This window comes from Sciurus carolinensis, chromosome 9 (assembly GCF_902686445.1).
Source record: "Sciurus carolinensis chromosome 9, mSciCar1.2, whole genome shotgun sequence".
Taxonomy (NCBI): Eukaryota; Metazoa; Chordata; class Mammalia; order Rodentia; family Sciuridae; genus Sciurus; species Sciurus carolinensis.
This window is the reverse complement of record NC_062221.1, coordinates 93,080,908-93,101,935: the sequence shown is the minus strand read 5'-3', so window position 1 is coordinate 93,101,935 and position 21,028 is coordinate 93,080,908. Positions and strand designations below refer to the sequence as shown.

Genomic DNA, 21,028 nt, shown 5'->3' with positions numbered 1-21,028 from the left:
ATGTTGTAACTTCAGAGAAAGAATTCATGTAATTCTTCCTGTAAAATTAACATCATGTGGTATTACTATGAGTAGGAATGTTCTAAATGTACCAGAAGTGTATCTAGTCCCCTACAGGACCACCATGGAGAAGGAATTCCATCATCGCCCATCCAGAATGCCAGACAACTCTGCCATGAAGCAACAAAAGTTGCCTGCCCACCAACTCCACTTGTCAGCCCGGGTAGTCCTCACTATATTTTTTGCCACAGGAGTATTCTGCTTTTGCATGGGTGTCATCCTTATATTGTCTGCACAGAGCATCCAGGAAGTAGAGGTTTGTCCCATCTTACTTTATTTATTTTTTTGGTACTGGGGATTGAACACAGGGGTACTTAACTACTGACCCAATGCCCAGTCCTTTTTTATATTTTATGTAGAGACAGGGTCTCATTAAGTTGCTTAAGGCCTCACCAAGTTGCTGAGGCTGGCTTTGAACTTGCAATCCTCCTGCCTTAGCCTCTGAAGCCGCTAGGATTACAGGTGTGCACCCCACACCCAACTCCGTCTTACATTTTCAATGCAGTTTCTAGGAATTTTCAACTTTGGGAAATGATTAGTTTGGGAATGATCAGTTTGAAACCATGGCACTTCAACAGAGACCTAAATGAGACTCACAGGTGCACGTAGAAATAGAGCCCATGTGATTGCTTTATCAGTCCCCACTACTTATTAAAGACAGTTGGCAGTTGCTCTCAAGCTGATCAGCTCAGCTATTTGTGTACAAGAGCCTGGCAAAGTCAGTTGGGTTTTTCTTGTTTTGTTTTTGTTTTTGTTTTTTTCTTTTTTGGTACTGGGGATTGAACTCGGATATACTCGACCACTGAGCCAAACCCCCAGCCCTATTGTGCATTTATTTAGAGAGAGGGTCTCACTGAGTTGGTTAGCAGCTAGCTATTGCTCAGGCTGGCTTTGAACTCGTGATCCTCCTGCCTCCACCTCCCGAGCCACTGGAATTACATGTGTCCAGCAAGTCAGTTACTTTTTACAGTAGCAGAGTAGCAAGCATGCCACTAATAGGGGTAGAAGGAGAGGTAAAGCCAAAGGACCCATGACTCACACTGATAAGAACCAAAGATATGGGTCTTCAATTTTTTTTAAAACATGTGCGTTTTTATTTTAATTTTTCCATTAACATGTATCGTACATATTTATTGGATACAATGCAATAGTTTAGTACATGTATAAAATATATACTGACTCTTAAAACTTACAAATGAAGAAATAAGCGGAATGCAACACCATTTTAAAATTAGATTTATTCCATGCACATCTATAATCGTACTTGGAACACTTCTTTCTCTGTGTTCAACCATTTTTGGTAACTTCTGTTGAATGACATTTAAAATACTTCATTAGCATGAATGTTTTCCATACAATAAAAGGAAAAACAATGAAGCGACTTCCCCATAAAGGTGATTAGACTCAGGCTGTAAGCCCAGTTTTCATGAGTCATTGACTATTGCCTTCCTAGTGACTTCTTTAGGATCAAAAGGCAAGTCTGGGTCCCTACAGGTCACATAAGAATGCAACAGTGGGCTGGGATTGTGGCTCAGTGGTAGCGTGTTCACCTAGCATGCATGAGGCCCTGGGTTTAATCCTCAGCACCACATAAAAGTAAAATAAAGTTATTTTGTCCATCTACAATTATATATATATATATATAAAAATATACATATATTATATATATATATATATATATATATATATAAATCATTAAAAAAAAAGGTTGGAACAGTAACACTGAACTTCAGGCAAGTGGCAAAATGCTGCCAGATTCTCAAATGAAAGGCTGCATAAAGGCCCACTCCTCCCAAAATGCCCTGAAACACTTGCCCTGCACAGCCGGATGCCCATCATTCAAGTTGTAGACTCCATGCCCCAGACAGGTTGAAGACTTTGGTATACTTGGGACTTGAATTTTAAGATCAGAACTCACATAGTTTTTAAATTACTAATTGTTCTTTTTCCTGCCTGACAGATTAATTACACATACATCTGTGAAAATTGTGCTAAACTTCGGGAAAATGCCTTTAATTTTGACCAAAAATGCACCTGCTCCATTCCCTTCTACCTTCAAGAGAATATGGAGGTTAGTGAAATTGAAGAGTGCAGTTGACTTTATGTTGTTATACTACTATTTAACTCTCCTCAGTAAGTTTATAATTTCCATCAAATGGTTACGAAAACTTAATAAAAAATATTTTTTAGAAAAAGGCAGTCTGAGGGTGACAAATCTTGAGTTTATGCCTGCCCTCACGTTTTCTTGGTGTTATTATTCAACTTTGTTTTCTTCATTTCTAAGTTTTAAGAATCTTTACCTTCCCAAGTTGTAACATAATTCTTATAATCAAATACGGTTTATTTCCAGTGTCAGCACAAGAGGTAACTATAGAGATCATTGGATTCAACCACTCATTTTGTAATGAGAAAATTATTGGGCTGGGAGGTTAGGTGACGTGACCAAGGTCACACAGTGAGCTAATGTCAGTGAGACTTCCTTGGGAGCTCCACACCCCAAGACATTGCCTAAGTTATCTGCATAATCCCAAAGAGACTTGGCCTAGTTGTCAGGCACTGTGAGAAATGGCAAAGAAATACTGAGAGGTTTCTACTGGAGCTCAGTGAAGTGTCATGTTTGTTAATCCAGGTCCTCTGAGAAGAAGATACCAAGACAGAATGAGATACACAAGAGGTTTAATGGAGGGATGCCTGAGGGGGAAATGAGAAGGGAGCTGGAGGCTGAGAGAGCTGTGGGACCACAACACGGCTCTGACCCTCAGCAAGGAGAGAAGAAAGGAGAGGAGAAAGGGGGGATGGGCCGAGGTGAGGAGGGTTTTCAGGAGATGATGATGGCTTAGGTTTGGAACTAACTGGGTTTGAGGCAGGAGCAGCACCTTGAGGTGGAATGTTCAGTGGAAGTGCAAGAGAAAACCTGCCTAGACTAAGATCCATCCCATGTAGAGAGCCATCAGTGAAGGAAGGAAAGGAGGGGTACCAGGTCAATGCAGAGCATGCTACAGCAGAGAGATAGAGTCCAGAGGACAGAATAGGACCCTAAAATACCTTTGAGGAGCTGAAGGAAATGCATTTTTCATTGGATTAAGTCTGTGGAGGACATGAAGAAAGCTCTTCTCAGATCTACTGCAGGGAATGTGATAGTGATGATCCCAAAGTGTTTGCACGAAGACCATGCTCCCCAGGGCCCCACAAATCAGGGGCTAAGCACAGCAGGAATACTGAGGTAAGCTCTTCCAAGAGAGAGGGTGCCTAATATGTATCTTTGGGAAATTCTGTCAGTTTGCTAAAACTTTCTTAAGAATGCATTGCAATCTAAGATCTTTCTTCCTCCTTCCCTTTCTACCCTCTACAGAATCCCTCCTTCCTTTTTTTTTTCTTCCCACCTCCTCCCTTCTTTCCTTATTGAAATTTAAGAATGCTTAAATTTTTGAAGAAAAATATCCAAAAGATAAAATCTTAAAAGGGCTTCAATCCTTAAATCTGTCTACCCTTAAAGAGGCCTATGAATTGTTACCAGTGACTGATCATTCCTTTCAAGCAGAGGCTTCTCATAAAAACCCAGTCAGACTGCACAGGACAATCACTGGAGTTTCAACTCTCCAGTAACCTGCATTGCACGCCCTGGAACCTAAGCAAAGATACTTACAAAACTCTTTTTTTTTTTTTAACCAGGGATTGAACCCAGGGCCTCTCAATCATTGAGCCACATCTCCAGCCCCACCCACCACTGTTTTTTAAATTTTGAGACAAGGTCTCACTAAGTTGCTTAGGACCTCACTAAGTTGCTGAGGCCAGCTTTGAACTTGCTATCCTCCTGCCTCAGCCTCCCAAGCAGCTGGGGAAACTCTCTGTCTTAAAGAAAGGAATCCTGCCCCAAGTGCCACTGAGTTTAAAGGAAAGAAAACACCATAAAGTTAATTGTGCCTCCAGGAATAATCAAAACAGATAATGGTCTTGGAGTCATTGTTAAGCTACATCTTAGAGAATCATTGAAAAGAGGCTATAGTTCCTAGTGTGGCAAATGCTCTCTGCACATTTCTTTTGTCATTTACATAAATATATAACTTTGGTTAAGTAGAACTTTGAGCTTCCAAGGATGGTAAATTCCATTCTGTGGATTTCTTACTTTCTGTGTCAAGGATTGACAGTAGAGGGTCCCTCTCTGAGTAAGGAAATGTAATCAGTCTTTCTCACTAAGACTGGCTTATTTGCCTTCAAACCAATACTCTCTGTCATGGGCCAGCGTCTCCACTTTTCAGTCTTCAAAAGATCTTCTGTTACAAATGACAAAGTTCTTCATTCTTGTTTTCCATAACTGGCCACACTTATCATGACTTTTCTTGCCAGCTTACCATGGGTATCCAGCTTCCATTTTCCGTATCCATCCACTTTCGGGTCCTTAGGAAGTGAGGCCAAAAGTCTTTCCAATATGCTGTTTTTACATAGGGTCGAAGAATCAGTGAGCTTAGAGGATTACAAAGTAATGCTTTTGTATCTTACACTGAATTTAGTACCTAATACTCAAGAAGATATACTTAATAAAGGTAGACCTTTATATTTTGAGATACAGGCCTTCATTATTTTGAAGGTATGTAGTATATTAATTATAAACAACTACATTGGACATTTCTATGTGTGGTGTTAGTAAAATCTGTCTCACATCTGCCTGGAGATTTCAAGAGGCTTGCTTTGTCACCATAAAGGTAAAACCATATGGTAGCCTGTGACTGAGCAGCCTCACTCAGTAGCACACATGGAAAGATATCTCGCTCATGGCAAAAAGGCTACTTATTTTTAGGGTGAAAATCACCTTCTTAGTGGGATAAAGTGGTACATGCCTGTAATACCAGCAACTCAGAAGGCTGAGGAAGGAGGATTTCAAGTATAAGACCAGCCTACACAACTTAATGAAATCCTATGCAGATCAGTGGTCAAGTGACCCTAGGGAGCTAAAAGTGGTGGCATACGCTGGTAATCCCAGAGACTCGGGAGGCTGAGGCAGGAGGATTGTGAGTTCAAAGTCAGCCTCAGCAACTTAGTGAGGTGCTAAGCAACTCAGTGAGACCCTGTCTCTAAATAAAATACTATAAAAAAAGGACTAAATAAAAAAAGGACTGGAGATGTGGCTCAGTGGTTAAGTGCCCCTGGTTGCAATCCCCAATACCAAAATAAGGGGTGGGGGGATTGCCTTCTTTGGGATCAGTGGGTCATTCCGTCATGTGTCCATAGCAGATGGCTTACCATTTCTAAAGTAATTATTACATGCCAGGAACTGTGCTAGATCCCAGGAGTAAAAAGGCAAAACACCAGGAAGCTGACATCAAGAAGCTTTTAGTCTCATGTCTTTTATGTGCCCAGTATGCACAGATACCTAAATCTTCTTGGTAGCTCCAATTTTAAATAATGTTTCATGAATTTGCTTTGAATTTATGTGACTTTGGGTACCCACCACAACCCCTAGTGAAGTGTTTTTCCTGGGTAGCTGGGAAATTATAGTATTTGTAAAACTAATTTTATGTATTAAAAATACAAAACCTGATTATAAAAAAAATTTTTCAAGGCAAGAGCACAGTAGCCCTCATGAAAACTTTTAAAATAGGTTATTTAGTCATTATTAATAATCCCTATAGAACAGGACTTCTCACTAGTGACTGTTAAGAATTATTTCTTGGGTTTCTATTTTCCAAAAAAGAGACATTCAATTCTCATCAAGTTTTTTAGTACTTTTTGTTTTAAAAATTTCTGGGGGTGGGAGTGGGGGTGAGAGAAGAATGGAGGAACTTTAGATTATGTAGAGGGAAATGAGGAGGGGGTATGAAAAAAAGTAGAATGAGACAGATATCATTACCGTATGTACATGTATGATGTCACGAATGGTATGAATCTACCTTGTGCACAACCGTAGAAATGAAAAGATGTACCCCATTTGTGTACAATGAATCAAAATACAGTCTGTAAAAAAACAAAAAAAAAAAAAAAAAGAGAGAGAGTGAGATTCAGGTATAAGGAAAACATGTAAAACGAATAGAAAAAAATTCCTATCCAAGTTTATTAACATTCTACTTAATTTCTCCTACTCTTGTCTTACTTCTTGGTTTTCTCCCATTCAGGGTGATGTGTATATGTACTACAAATTGTATGGCTTCTATCAGAACCACTATCGCTATGTCCTATCCAGAAGTAATAATCAACTGGTGGGTAAGGATATAATGGTAAGAGTTTATTTAATTTGGTATAATATATTCTTTTTATTTTTTAAACCAGGTGGATATTGTAGTCTAAAAGTGGATGGAAAATAAACTCAAAAGTTAAGGTTTAACAAAACAGTAATATTTATTTTGTTTTTGCCTAAATTAAGGAGCTGAGTATTCAGGATAACTGTTATTAAGAAAGAGCACTGTCTCACTTTGAAGCAATAATGTGAATCCCATCCAAGTAAATGGTTACCCTTTCATGCAACATTTTTAGAGACCTTGTATCAGTTTGGCTCACTTGTCCTTACTATAATTGGGTCCTTCAATCCCATCTATGTTAAGGAAATTGGTCTCTTTTTGATGGAATAAAAGCCTTCAATTTCACTGAATAGCTTTTCAGACCTAGAATTTTAAATTTTTACTCTTTTTTTTTTTTTCTTTTTTGCTGTATTGGGGACTGAACCCTGGGTCTCACACGTACTAGGTAAGTGTTTTACCACTGAGCTACATCTCCAACCCCTAGTTTTTGCTCTTGATAGATGATCTACAACATGGTAGCAAAAAAAGCAAGAAGGAAACCTTTTACTTAACTGACATAAGGTGAAAGTGATAACCAAATCATTTTTAGCAACTACTGTCAAAAGATGTATTTTGGTAGTTTCAATAGATGAAGTCCCTGTGATCAGTCATCTAGCTATAAAATCATGATCTGTGTACTCTTCTGAATATAAGTTATACTTTAGTAAAAAGATGCTTAAAAATGTATCCCAACATAGACTTAGTGTGATAGGTGGCCTAACCAGCAAGGTAAAGTTCCTTCCTACAGATACTTTTGGTAAGCTAGGTATTGTTAATGAGGAAATAAACACACTTAGACACCCACATACATACATGCATATCTCAAAAACACAGAAATGTCCTAGTCTAAGTGAGCCAGAAGCCTGGGAAAAACAGGTAGCATTCTATGAGATTGGTTTGTTTCAATAAAATAGGGTGGGTTGATTGGTGTTGCCAGTGTTCTCTCTTTCAGTATTCTAAGAGTTTACCAAAAGCATTTCTCATTGATGTGTCATCCAGGATGTTGAGGACTGTGCTCCATTCAAAGTGTCCCAGAATAAGACCCCCATCGCTCCCTGTGGTGCTATTGCCAACAGCATGTTCAATGGTAAGTGACTTTTTTTCTATCTCTGTGATGGTCCCTTTCAATAGTGTATAACTTCCTAGATGTCCAGAACATAATCCTTGTAGTGGAGTGGGAGTTTTTTTTGTTTTGTTTTGTTTTGTTTTTTTTTTTTTTTTAATGCTATATCTACTACCCTGGTTAATTCAGAACACAGATGTATGGTATTTCATTTGCAAATAAGTTCTTCCCTGCCAGAAATCTGAAAGAATAGTCAGGAAACATGAGTTAGATGGAGCTTAAGAGTATTTTTCAATAATTGGCTCAACTTTGGCGGGAAAAAGAATGGTCTTGTGAATCTATGGCATGTAGGCATGTTGAAAGTCTGCAAAAACCCATTTTTCTGCCATTCTACATTTTTAAAGGAGGCAAAATTCCTCACACGTATCTCTGATACAACTTGCAATTTCCTTTCAGATACCATAATTCTTTCATATACCCTTAAGTCATCTGTACATATCCAAGTTCCAATGCTAAAGACTGAACTTACATGGTGGACAGATAAGTACGTCAAATTTCAGAATCCAAGTCTCATAAATCTTTCTGATCGTTTTGTAGGTAAGATCTATATAGTAGTTCAATATTCTAACCTCTTTATAAAAACTTTTTTTTTGAACATATGAATTATTTCTTTTTTGACTCCTTTTCACTCTTACTTTCTCTACCGTGTGCACCTCCATCATGTACCTACCAGAAACATGAAATGATTGGTTCGGTTTCCTCCGTTTACCATCAAGACAAAGGAGATGTTTTAAGAAACTTGCTGCTTCAGCTCTATTCAGGATGACTGTATAATCTTATCATCCAAAGTGATGCACTTTTGATAGTAAAAGGGGATACTAGAATAACTAACTATATACTATTTAAAGTTTTCATTTACTGATCAATAAATTGACATAACATTCATAGACCTATAAAATAATTGTACTAAAATCTACTTTCAAAAATGCAGTTGCTTCAAATATCAAAATAATATACAAGTATACAATAAACCAATTTTTAGAAAAACTAGTTATTATCTAAACATTACAAGATGCAACATAAGTGAGATGTTTATTCTGGATACACATTCACATTGTTTATTCTGGATACAGTTTCACAATTTCTTCGCCATATCTGTCTTCAAACTCACCCCTGTATTTTTCTTATGAACTTATTATTTTTGCTGTGGCCTTAGTTTTAATTCTTTCACAAAATTTTTTCAAGTCTTTTTTCAAGTTTAAATTTATAGTTAATCAGTTTGAAATTGTTGGTGCCCTTAACTGAAGTCACCAACAATTCTCTTTTGACTCTAATATCTTTATTGAGAAAATACTCTTTAGGTGTCAAGATACTCATTATGCTCACAGCCACTTTGGCTAAATGGAGGAAATTCTCAATTTCAATTTCTTTGCAGTGGAATGTTCTAGTATTTTAAGCCAAATATTTTCATCAATAATGGTTTTTCTTTTTACTTCATATTGTTTTTTTCTATTTTTGATCCTTTTGAATGTATTATTAAATCTAGATGCTACAAATCTTAGACCTTCTCAGAATCATTTCATTGTAGTACAGAAAATTTTATCCAGTCCAGTGCTATTAAAAGTCTTCACATAAATCAAGATGTTCCAAAGCATAATTATAGAATTTAAAAATTAAATTTCATATACATTTGAACTCTTACTATTTAATATGTTCAATTATTCCTTTGCTCTAACAGAGAGTTCAATCTCTTCTTATTTACAAACTTGGTTTTCAATAATTATAGTTCATTAAATCTTCAAAAACAAGCTTTTTGACATTTAATATTTCAGACACTTTAAAAATTGTTTAAACTATTTTGAGCAAAATGCAACCCAAAATCAGAAAGTAAATTTACAGAAAAAGTTCAGAATCATTGTAGGACACACCATTTGAGGTACAAAAACATTCCTTAACGGTCCAGGTGTCTCTAAAATTCTTATTAATGATACTATAAGTAGTATCATTCTGAAATATGTTTAATTTAACATGTTGTAAGAATTTTGCAGTTCAGTTTCTTAATGAATTAGCAAAAATATTTAAATTTGTACAACTGCAGCTCTTGTTTTGATTAACAAGACATTGTAGTTTGCTTGGATACAATTGTGAATTATATATGTACAACCACCAATTTTAAGTACATTTCTTTGTCAATTTACTGAAAGCATTATCTTTACTTGTATCACTACAAAACTACATTTTCTTATATCACTATAAACCAATTTAAACTTGACTCTTGAAGTTTTAACTGAGTTTATAATAACATTTACAATAATGTCAGAGGTTTTATCTTTAATGATTGAACTTCTAAAAATTTGGCTTTGATTCCATGAGGAATTAACCCCCCCCCCAAATCAAACTATCATAGGAAATTTACCTGATTATTCTATGTGAAGACATTCATGTAAAAATGACCTCATTTAACTCTTTACAAAGTTCCTTTTGTGCTAATGGAGTCAACACATTAAGAGCTTTTCTTGTTTACAAAAACCATCTGTATAAAAAATTGAAACTAGACAACATCCATTTGATGTTAATAAAAAATCGTGCTCACAGTAATACATATATGGACCATTGTCTTTGGACATAATCTGTTAAAAGTAAGCCACGATCTTTTGAAGCAGATTCTGATGTTTATCAGCAGATTTATATCTTTAGATTTTCATATGGCATGGACATATCCATCAACTTTCCTAAGAAACTCCACTCAATTTTACATCAAACACATACATCCCATGTTTTAGCTCTTCACAGCTAAAAGGATTTATTAACAAATAAAAAATGATATCGAACAATATAATAGTTGTATAATAACACCATAAAATAAAGAACAAAACACTTTTGCAAGAGAGTTCAAACTCCTCTCAACAGGAGTGCTTGGCATCTGTTTCCCACACATACATCATGTACACATAACCGGACCCGTAATTTCCCACGTTTTCCACTGACCCCACTGATCTGCAATCTGGCAGCTTCACACAAATCACAGGCCAAAACAGAAACTATTGGCTAGCTGGCTGGAATGCGAAACAGCTGGCAGAGGTCACAGGGATAAGCTTATGTTAGATTTTGACTGAAAGGGTCCCTGCTCACCTTTCACATACAATCACACGTTAAAGTAAGTACCCCATTCACTGCACATGGGTAGTTCATACACTACTAGTTAAGACCATGCCTGAAAACTGAAAGGATGAAATTATATGCACATTGTTTATCTGTAGAACATGCTAAATCAGATGGGATAATGGACAACAGACATAAACTGGAACTGTCCTCAGCAAACTAGCATGTGTGGTCACTGTGTCTATAATGCAGTTGCTAGTTTTTGAAAGGAACTTGGCTGCATTCTGTTGTTTTGTCTTACCACATAACCATAGGCCTATAACACAAAGGGTCCTTGGCTTTCTCTCATCTCCTGCTGCACTTTGTTCTTGCTTTCATTTTAAGAGTCCCCACATTGTATTCATCTTTTTGCATATCTGTCTGTGAATTGCTGAAGGGAGGAATGGGTCTCATACAGGTTTTTATCTGTGGTACTTGATACATAGTGAGTGATCAAGAAATGCTTATTGTTGAATAAATAGATGAATACAAATGACCCAGGGAACTTGGAAAAGAAGGATGTTTGCATCTCTTAAACCATGTTCCTTATACTCTGGACACATGGGATGGGGTGGGATTGGGATTAGATGCTGATAGGAGAGGGCACCTTTGAACCTGTTTGTTGTTTTTTGATGGTGCTGGGGATTGAACCCAGGGTACTCTACCACTGAGCTACATCACCAACCCTTTTTAAAATATTGAGATACCATCTCACTAAATTGCTCAGGCGGCTTCAAAATTGTGATCCTCCTGCCTCAGCCTCCAGAGTTACTAGGATTACAGGCATGCACCACCATGCCTAGCACTTTGATCTGGGTGCTTCTGACATCAGTAGCCCATAGGACATTCTACCTTAGGTCATAATCTCAAGCCAAAGTAAAAAGAAGGTGAGGTCCATAGTGCAGATGCCAAAGGCAGTTTCAACTCTGAACAAAATTTTTTCTAGCAACAGTGATTGAAGTCTTGGGAAGGACCAAGATAGGTAAGCTCCACCGTATTTGCAAAGGAAGATTCTCCAGCAAAGGATTATTTCCAGAGGAAGTACCCTAGTATACAAACATACTTCAGCAGATTAATCCAACCAAATTTAGACTTACGCTTTTACAAGCACCATAGCCCATGCTTCAAAAACAAGTCTGGATTTCTTTCTGGGAGAATTTATTTAACCCAGGGGTGCTTAACTACTAAGCCACATCCGTAGCTCTTTTTTGTGTTTTTTGTTTTTGTTTGTTTGTTTGTTAATTTAGCGATGGGGTCTCACTGAAACTTAGCAACTTGCTAAGTTGCTAAGGCTGGCTTTGAACTCAAGATCCTCCTGCCTCAACCTCCCGAGCTGCTGAGATTACAGGCATGTAATCCACCTAAGTCTGGATTTCTTTTAGTAGGAAATACTTCAGTAAGAAGTCAGAGTTCAGAAAGAGTGGCTCCTGTTTACCATGTGCACATCCTACAAGTAGAAGAGCTACACTTATGGTAGTAAAAAAGAATTACCCTTATTGACTAGCTGTTTAAAATTCAGTATGGTTTTTATTACCCATTTCTGTCAGACATAATTGGACTCTTCCCTCCTTTTATCAAGTATTTATTGAACACCTACTATGTGTCAGGCACTTGCCTAACTGGTAGTGGGAAAGCAGAGGAAGATGAGAGTGTTCTCCAGAGTCCTCTGCAGAGTGGAAGAGAGACATGCTCACAGTTGTGGAGTGGGAAGTGTGCAGTCAGCAGAGGCATCCCAGGCACCGCCCTCCGCCCAGCGCTTCCAGCATTCCTCCAGCACCCAAACTGACCCCGCTTCCTGGCGGGGCTGGGCTTGCAATTCCTGGCCTCTCCACCTCTTCCCACTTGCTAGTTCCCCTGCCTTGTGTGGAGCTTTGAGCTGTCAGGCGCCCTGCTGGGTGAACACCTATGTGAACCAGTCTTCCTGCACTTTCATGGCTATTTCCTTAGAGCACATTTCTAGAAGCAGAATTTCTGCACCAAAACATGCAAAACAATCAAACTTTCCACATATATTCCTAAATTGCCAGAGATAGTAACCCACGCGTCTGCTTCAAATAAGAGTTCCCCTTTTATAGCTTCCTCAATGCTTATCACTCTTTTTTCTTTAAATGTTAACCAATTTTTGGATAGAAATAGTATCTTGTTTTAATTTGCCATCTTCATATTACTTGTGAAAATTTTTTAAAAGAAGTATATTTCCCATGATGATACTGCAGAAGACAACTACCATCATCATTTTTTTCTACCTATTTTTCAAGGCTTTATATGTGTGTAATATAGTTGAAGACATAATATACATATATTTTGATATTTTACTCTTTTTTTTAACCCTATAAAATTATCATGAGTATTTCCTTAAAATCTTTAAGGCCATTATTTTTAATGGTTGCATACTTAAGAGAGCTTTCACACATACTTTTTTAAAAGTCTGATTTCTTTTTCTCTTTCCTCATGAATAAAGTTGTTTCATTCTCTACCTCCTAGGGAAAACTGAGGAGATAGATGATTTTTCTCTACCACACCCCTTGTTTTCTTCCCTCAGGAACCGAGAAGCCCCCATACTGGCAGGCACCCATCTATGAGCTGGATACAAGTGATCCAGGAAACAATGGTTTCCTCAACGATGACTTCATTGTGTGGATGCGGACAGCTGCCTTTCCTACCTTCAAAAAACTGTACCGCAGACTCTATCGAGTACAATATTTTATGGATGGCTTACCTGCTGGTAATTATAGTTTCAACATATCCTATAGTATCCTTTTATACCACTTTCCTTTCTGAAGATGAAGGAAATCTGGCTACTGGTTGTTGAATTCTTTCATTTTATACTTTTCTATCAAAAGTATACCAAAAGAAAAAAGTGCATTTCTCTCTTATAGATAATAGCGTGTAGGGGAAGAAAATACTGTCCCCTACTCCCCTAGGGTCTTCATCTGGGACTGACCTAAGACATTAACAGGAAAAAAAATACAAAATGTATTTACATGTATGTAGGAACCCTCTCAAGTGACACAAAGACCCAAAGAAGAGACTAAGCCTAGTGTGTATGTAACTTGAAAAAAAGAGTGTCCGTTGTGGAAAAGTAACTAGAATTATAAGAGTTAGTTTAATCAAGTTTGTTTATACAGATTCATCTTGTCCTCAACTCCCTGTCCTTAGTGATAAAAACATTTCTTTTCTCTTGGTGTAGGAAGGGCATCTTTCTCCTTTTTTTGTTTTCAATAAGCATAAAATCACTTGATTTATTAATATTTAACATAACAAATATAAAGCATAACAAAGTTATCACATACATTGTTACATTAACTTTAAATATTACAAAATAACATTAGGGAAGGGCATCTTTCACATGGGAGTTTTATCTCTGTTGTTTTTGGAGGTTAGAGTGTCCCTCTTTCACTTGCTGTTTTTCAAGCATCTTTAACTCAAAATAATAGACTAAAAGAGGCATATTTTGGGGTAGCATGTCTCCAACCTCTTCAACTGTCACATAGCTATTACCATGTTATGTACTTAACTTGTGTACTTTTTTTTTTAAAGGACTATCAGCTAATTACAGTATCAGGTAAAGAAGTATGGTTAAGTGTGGATAACAGAAGTACTTAGGGAAGAAGCATTTTTGTTCCCAAAAAAAGACTAAATAGCAGTGCCTAGAGACCTAAAACCTAGAGGATGGGATGAGGTGAGGATTCTGAAAGTAAAGTGAGATGGTTTTGATAAGAAGCAAATTTGGAACATAAACTAAAAATAGTAGAGACTGAGAATATTTTATTCTGGACAAAAGTATCATAGAACAAGAGTGCCCTGGACTCAAGGGGCAGATCCAGTTAATCCAACCCACTCTGGTCGTGCTATGAGCTCTGCACTGAAGATGCCATATTTGTCCCTCCCGTAGGCACTAAGCCAGCAAGTGGGAGTTGGTGCCTTTGTTATGGACATATGGTCCAAGTTAAGAGACATATGCCTTAATAGAGATTATGAATTTTTCCACTTATTTTTAAATACAAATATAACTCCTTTTTGTTGTTGTTATTGTTACTCTTCTTGAGATTGAACCCAGGAGCACTTACCCACATATCCACAGCCCTTTTTAATAAATTTTATTTAGAGACAAGATCTCACTAAATTGTTCGCGTACCTTGCTAAGTTGCTGAGACTGGCTTTGAACTTGCAATCCTCCTGCCTCTGCCTCTCGAGCCACTGGGATAACAGGCGTGCAATGCCCAGTATAACTCGATTTAAAAACAAAAAAGATTTAACTTTAAAATGGCACCAAATACTGTCTTTAAAAAATTATATATTTAAACATAATTTATACTAACTCTAATTTTCAGAGTTAATTTTAAATTTTCTTTACAATGCTCCCTGAGAAAAAATTCTCTTGGAAGTAGAATCTTTCCTGGGCTTGTACACAGCTTTGAAGCTTCAACCCAAAAAGGCATGGAGACCTCTTGCAGCATATCAGGGTTAGTGACTAGCTGTTTGGTGGAACCCCAAGCATGCCAGAGGTTCCTTAGCACAAAATTAGCCCCCTCCTCAGTCTCTTTACCTCCTAAGGAGGGTACATGAGAAATTTTGGAGGAAACATAAAACATGAATGACTGCATATGCTCCAGTTTCCTACTCCATGTTTTCTTCTCTCCTACAGCAAGTGTATGGATATCTCTGACAGGGGACTGATGGCTTCCTCAGAGATGTCCCTGCTGATGTGACACCATCTCTGCCCTAGCTTTTTGCCTTCTTTTGTAGTCATTTGCCTTTAGCTCACTAATACCTTTAGCAGGGTCTCTAATTCTATGCAATGAAAATAAAAGCCACAATTGCCTCTCTTATGGATCATTATAGGTACAGATCAAAGAGCAAATGGTAGAAGATTACCTTTTTAAGAGAAATGTCAGCAAACCCTTTTCTGCCTCAAAAAATGTAGGTAGAGATTGGAAGTTGCTTGACAGTTGCCTCTCAAGTTGAACCTCTGATCCCAACTGTGAACGCCATACTGGTTAAGTGCATTCAAGAAGTTGGGGGCGAGGGGAGGCACTGCTGCATCGCAGTGGGTTAGAGCTGGGAGATGAGGAAGGGAGGCCGTGAACCAAACAGGGAACACCCTGTTTTCCTCTCAGGCCATGGTTTCCATCATTCACAGTCATGTTTTAATGCTGATCACTCTCAAGTCTAGGTCTTCCCCATAGAACTTCAATCCTGAGCTTCAGGGCTACCACTGTACTACCTGAGGTGACCCTACTGGGAATATTACCCAGCCAACCCAGTGGCCTGGCTAAAAAGCAAGAAGAACTAAGCCTGGGCTGCATACGATCACCACTTCTAACAGAAAAAAGATGCTCTGTGTGTGAGGGAGGGACTCCCTCCCCACTCCAAATGGAACTAAGGGAGAAGACAGGCAGGCAGATGGCTTGAGGTGGCACCCAAAAACCTGGTGACAATGAGAAAGTCTGATGTAAAAGAATAGAGAGAACTAGTTTCCTAACATGTTTCCTTGTGCCTTTAAATAGCAGTTGCCAAATGATTTGAGGCCTTTTAAGAGCTTTGCTGGGAAATACCTCTGTCCTCTGCCGTTGCTAAGAGAAACCTTTGTTTGTTTATTAGTTTCATTTACAAAAGGCACCAGATGTTTAAAAACCTCAGGCCACATGCATAATCAAAATGACATCATTAAAATGCTAATGATAGCAAACCCACTTCAAATACTTTCTCCCCAGCAGTGGGGATGCTGGCCTTTGCAAACCCCAAACAAATGCATCATCTTTAGTTTTCCCATCAAAAATGCTTTGCCATCTATCCTATTATTTCACTTACTTTTTTTTTTTTTTCTTAATCCCCATCCTTGAAATTTTTTCCCTGAGGCAGGACTTCAAACTTTAGCCTATTTAGGAACTTACCTCCCCCTGGATCTCCTGATTCATAAGTAAAAATTCAGGTTTGCTTGTAAAACCTATCTATAGGACTTTAACTTCCTTGGGATCGTCAGAGCAAGTTCGATATGTTTGGGTTCATCAAAGCAAGTTAAATACGTTTCACCATTATTCAGCTGTCTGAAAAGTCTTTCAGATTATGACTATATAGAAGCTAGGCTTGTTTTTACTTAATTTTATTCCAGCAAGACACAGAATACTTTTTGATCATGTTGAATCACATGAAATTGAAAATTAAACCATTTTTTCAGCCACAAAAAAGAGCAATTTTATATGGTTTAACCTAATATATTCTATATGTGCAATGACAGAGATGAAAGGTACTGAGATGGATCCTTAACAGGTCTTCTTAGATTTTCCAGTGACCAGGATCAAAGGAGAAAAATCTGTTGTTCTTTCTACACTAACATGGAGTGGAGGTAGCAGCCTTTTCTTAGGGCTTGCCTACACAGTGACAGGAGCATTTCTGTGGTTGGCTTCCTTTGCCCTGATGGCAATTCACATAACGATGAAAAGAAAGAAACTGTCCTATCGTCGTTAAAGTCAAGCTTTACAGAGGAAAGCAGAAAACAGAAATGGGGAGTGAAGTAACAGAGCCAAAGATCTCAAACAAGGCTTGAGATGACTGAGACATTTCAACAAAGGGAATTGCATTGACTGAATCAAAAACCATCCCAGACAGATAAATAATGAGAATTTCAGAGGTGGGGGGAGGGAGATATAATTATGTGTAATAAATGTCCTTAGAATGCAGATAATAAATCATCCTGTGCTCTAGACCAAGTCTCGAGTACTTATTTGAAGTCCTTGTGCCTGAGGACAAGGGAGCAGCCTAGAAGAGTGCCATTGCCAGACAAGATCACATAGACCTGGATCCCCAAAAGTAGGTGAATGCTTTCAACTGTCAGATCAGCCTGCTAACTGGTGGAGTGTAGCGTAGACTTCCCAAGAGTAATTACTGAATTGAATTGAGAATCAGAATGATTTTTGAAAATTGATTGTTTTTTTATTATTTCCTCCTTTCTGTGAAGTCAAAACTAAGTTTTTTCTAAGAATAGAATAAGCAAAGTCTACAGCAGTGTTCTGAGCAACCAAAATACAGCACTACACCAAAAGAAGGACCAGAATTTTCATTAAGTTATTCATGTGGCCAAGAGGGAAACTCTGAAAGTGACTGATTCTCTAAAACTGTATACAGCATGTTGAGGGCAGGAAACAATTCTAGAACTTACATTGGGATGACAAGTTCTAGGGTACAAATGGTGACATGGACTTTTTTTTTTTTTTTTTTTTTTTCTTTTTATAAATTTTTTGTAGTATTCCTTTTTTTTTTTTTTTTTTTTTTTTTTTTTTTTTTTTTTTTTTTTTTTTTTTTTTTTTGTAGAATGCCTTAATTTTATTTGTTTATTTTTATGTGGTGCTGAGGATCAAACCCAGTGACTCACACATGCTAGGCAAGCGTTCTACCCTTGAGCTACAGCCCCAGCCCTGGTGACATGGACTTTTGATACTTGAAGTACGTGTGTTGAAGGAACTTCTCAAGGTCTATCTTTAAAAGGTTTTTGTTCCTGCCAAAACTCACAGGAGACTGGATGAAGTGGTGTGCTTGCAAAGCTACCAGGTTACAAAGCCCCACAGATTTAGGTACCTAAATGACCTCAGTATAATATTTTTTGTGGTGGGAAGGGGGATTGAACACAGGCCCTCACACACGTTAAGCAATTGCTCTACCACTGAGCTATATCCCCAGCCCTGACCACAACAATATGCTTTTTAAAACGTTTTTATATTAATTTTTTGAGGTGGAAAAAGTTTTACTCTGTGGTGATTCTAGGACCAGAATTGTCATTGTTAAAAATATAATACCAACACATAGGTCTCTTTAGGAGCCAAGAAAGCCTTTGCATTCATCAAAAAAAAAAAAAAAAAAAAATACCACACTTTTCCAAAAAAAAAATGGTATTGTTTCAACTACCAACTCAGAAATCTTAGAATCCTTTCCTGTCTCACCTCCCAGGTATAGCCATTTTTCTCTGGCGATCAGGTGTGGTAGGCTGTATGGTGCCACCTCCCCCACATTTGGATATGATGCTCTCCACATCCAAATCCCTGGAGCCTGTACTGTTACCTAACTTGAAATGAAGAAGACTTTGCATACGTATGTGATTCAGTTAAGAATACTGATATGAGGAGATTATCCTGGGTTATCAGGGCAGGTTCAAAGTAATCACGAGAGTTCTTTTAAGAGGAAAGCAGAAGATCAGGGGAATAGGGGATATGACAACAGAAACAGAAGGTTGGAGTGCTGTGAGGAAGGAGCCATTCAGCAAAGCTGGGAAAAGCAAGAAATGATTCTCCCCTGAAGGCGTTGGAAGCCCTGCCAACACTTTGATCTGACCTCCAAAAATATATAATAGATTTATGTTGTTCTAAGCATAGAGCATGTGATAAAATGCCAGAGGGTAATAGAATATGCCAAGAGCCATGGTTTGCCAGACTTAGGTGACCTAGTCAGGGAAGGGTGCTGGGAAGGGACAGAGCTCATGTGTGAACCAGGCCCACTGAAGTAAGATCCTGGACTCTTGCCCCTTATCCCACACTCCTCAGCTACGGTGCTGATTAGGAAAAGGCCTGAACACATGCCTTCCATCTCGAGCTTTCTTGTCCACTTAAAGGACGCTGTATTAGTCAAGGTTCTCCAGGGAAGTAGAATCAATAAGACATTTGCATAGATAAACACATAGATTTATTTTAAAAAATTGGCTCATGTCCTGTAATCCCATGGACTCAGGAGATTGAGGCAGGAGGATCACAAGTTTGAGGCAACTCATCAAGGCCCTAAGCAGCTTAGTGAGACCCTGTCTCAAAATACAAAATAAAAAGCACTGGGGATGTGATTCAATGATTAAGTGTCCCCTGATTGTTCAATCCCTGGTTTTAAAAAAAAATGGCTCATGTGATTGTGGAGGCTGGCAAATCCAGATGGGGGAGGCCTGCTCAGGAGAGAGCTGCTGTCAAAGTCTGAAGGCATTTTCCTGGGAAACAGGAGCTGCTGTTACAGATGAAGACTGAAGGCAGTCTGCTGGAGAACTCCCTCTGACCCTGGGAAGGTCAGCCTTTCATTGTATTTAGTTCTTCATATATTGGGACCCAAGCACAATCCCCTTTACTCAGTGTCCACTGGGTTAGGTTCAAATCTGACCTAAAAACCCTCCAGAGTAAGATTTGACCAAATATCTTGGCACCCCATGGCCCAGCCAAGTTGGCACATAAAATTAACCATCAACAAGTACTCAAGAGGTTCTCCCAAAAAGCCCTCTTCATTTACTTTGTCTAGAGTTGGCTTCATGGAAAGGATCTATGCAACAACACAATTCATATCCATGAGAAACTAAGATACTGAGAAAGAGAAACGGCCAGAATCCCTGCCAGAGCAGACTCGTGCTGGAGTGCGCTGCTTTCCCACGAGTCAGTGCCCTCGAAGCAGTTTGTCCTTGCAGGACTGTCGCCCTGCTATAAAGTCCTCCCTTCTCCTTGACCCTGTCAGGGGAGAGCCGCATCGCTCACCCTTCTGGCCCTACCCACGCTGTGGCTTGTTTGCCTTCTCTGGTTTTCTCCTGTTCTACTCCCATCACCTTGCCTCTCTCTCTCTCTCTCTCTCTCTCTCTCTCTCTCTCTGTTCTTTTTAGATATACATGACAATAGAGTGTATTTTGATATATTTTACATACATGGAGTAGAGTTTATTCTAATTAGGATCCCTTCTTGTGGTTGTACATGATGTGGACTAACAGTGGTTGTGTATTCATATAGGAACATAGGAAAGTTATGTCTGATTCATTTCACTGTCTTTCTTCTTTTTATCTCCCCTCCTTTCCCTTTACTCCCCTTTGTCTAATTCAGTGAACTTCTCTCCTTCCACCCCGCCCCCCGACACACGCACTTGTGTGTTAGCACCCACATATCAGAGAGAACATTCGGCCTTCGGTGTTTTGGGATTGGCTTATTTCACTTAGCATGACAGTCTCCAGTTCTATTCATTTACTGGAATGCCATAATTTCATTATAGAATGGCATAATTTCATTCTTCTTTATGTCTGAGTAATATTCCATTGTGTATCTGTACCACATTTTCTTTATGCATTCATCTCTTGAAGGGCATCTAGGTTGGTTCAATAGCTTAGTTATGAATTGAGCTACTATAAACATTGATGTGGCCATGTCACTATGGTATACTGATTTTAAGTCCTTTGGGTATATGCCAAGGAGAGAGAGCACTGGGTCAAATAGTGGTTCCATTCCAAGTTTTCTGAGAAATCTCCATTCTGCCTCCCAGGGTGGTTGCAATTTTCAGTGCCATCAGCAATATATGAGTGTACCTTTTCCCCCACATCCTTGCCAATATTTATTGTTACTTGTATTCTTAATATTTGTCATTCTGACTAGAGTGAGATGGAATCTCAGTGTGGTTTTAATTTGCATTTCTCTAATTGCTAGAGATGTTGAATTATTTTTATATATTTGTTGACTGATTATATATCTTCTGTGAAGTGTCTGTTCAA

General features: G+C 38.3%; 1 protein-coding gene across 1 annotated transcript; it reads left to right on the top strand.

Annotated features, from left to right (window-relative positions):
- Positions 1 to 124: 124 nt before the first annotated feature.
- On the top strand, positions 125 to 17,007 carry LOC124993686 (cell cycle control protein 50C-like). Its single transcript, XM_047565502.1, has 7 exons — positions 125 to 316; positions 2,021 to 2,131; positions 6,171 to 6,272; positions 7,332 to 7,419; positions 7,852 to 7,992; positions 13,079 to 13,288; positions 16,820 to 17,007. The coding sequence occupies exons 1-7, from the start codon at positions 125 to 127 to the stop codon at positions 17,005 to 17,007; spliced, it is 1,032 nt and encodes a 343-aa protein (XP_047421458.1).
- The last annotated feature ends 4,021 nt before the right edge of the window (positions 17,008 to 21,028 follow it).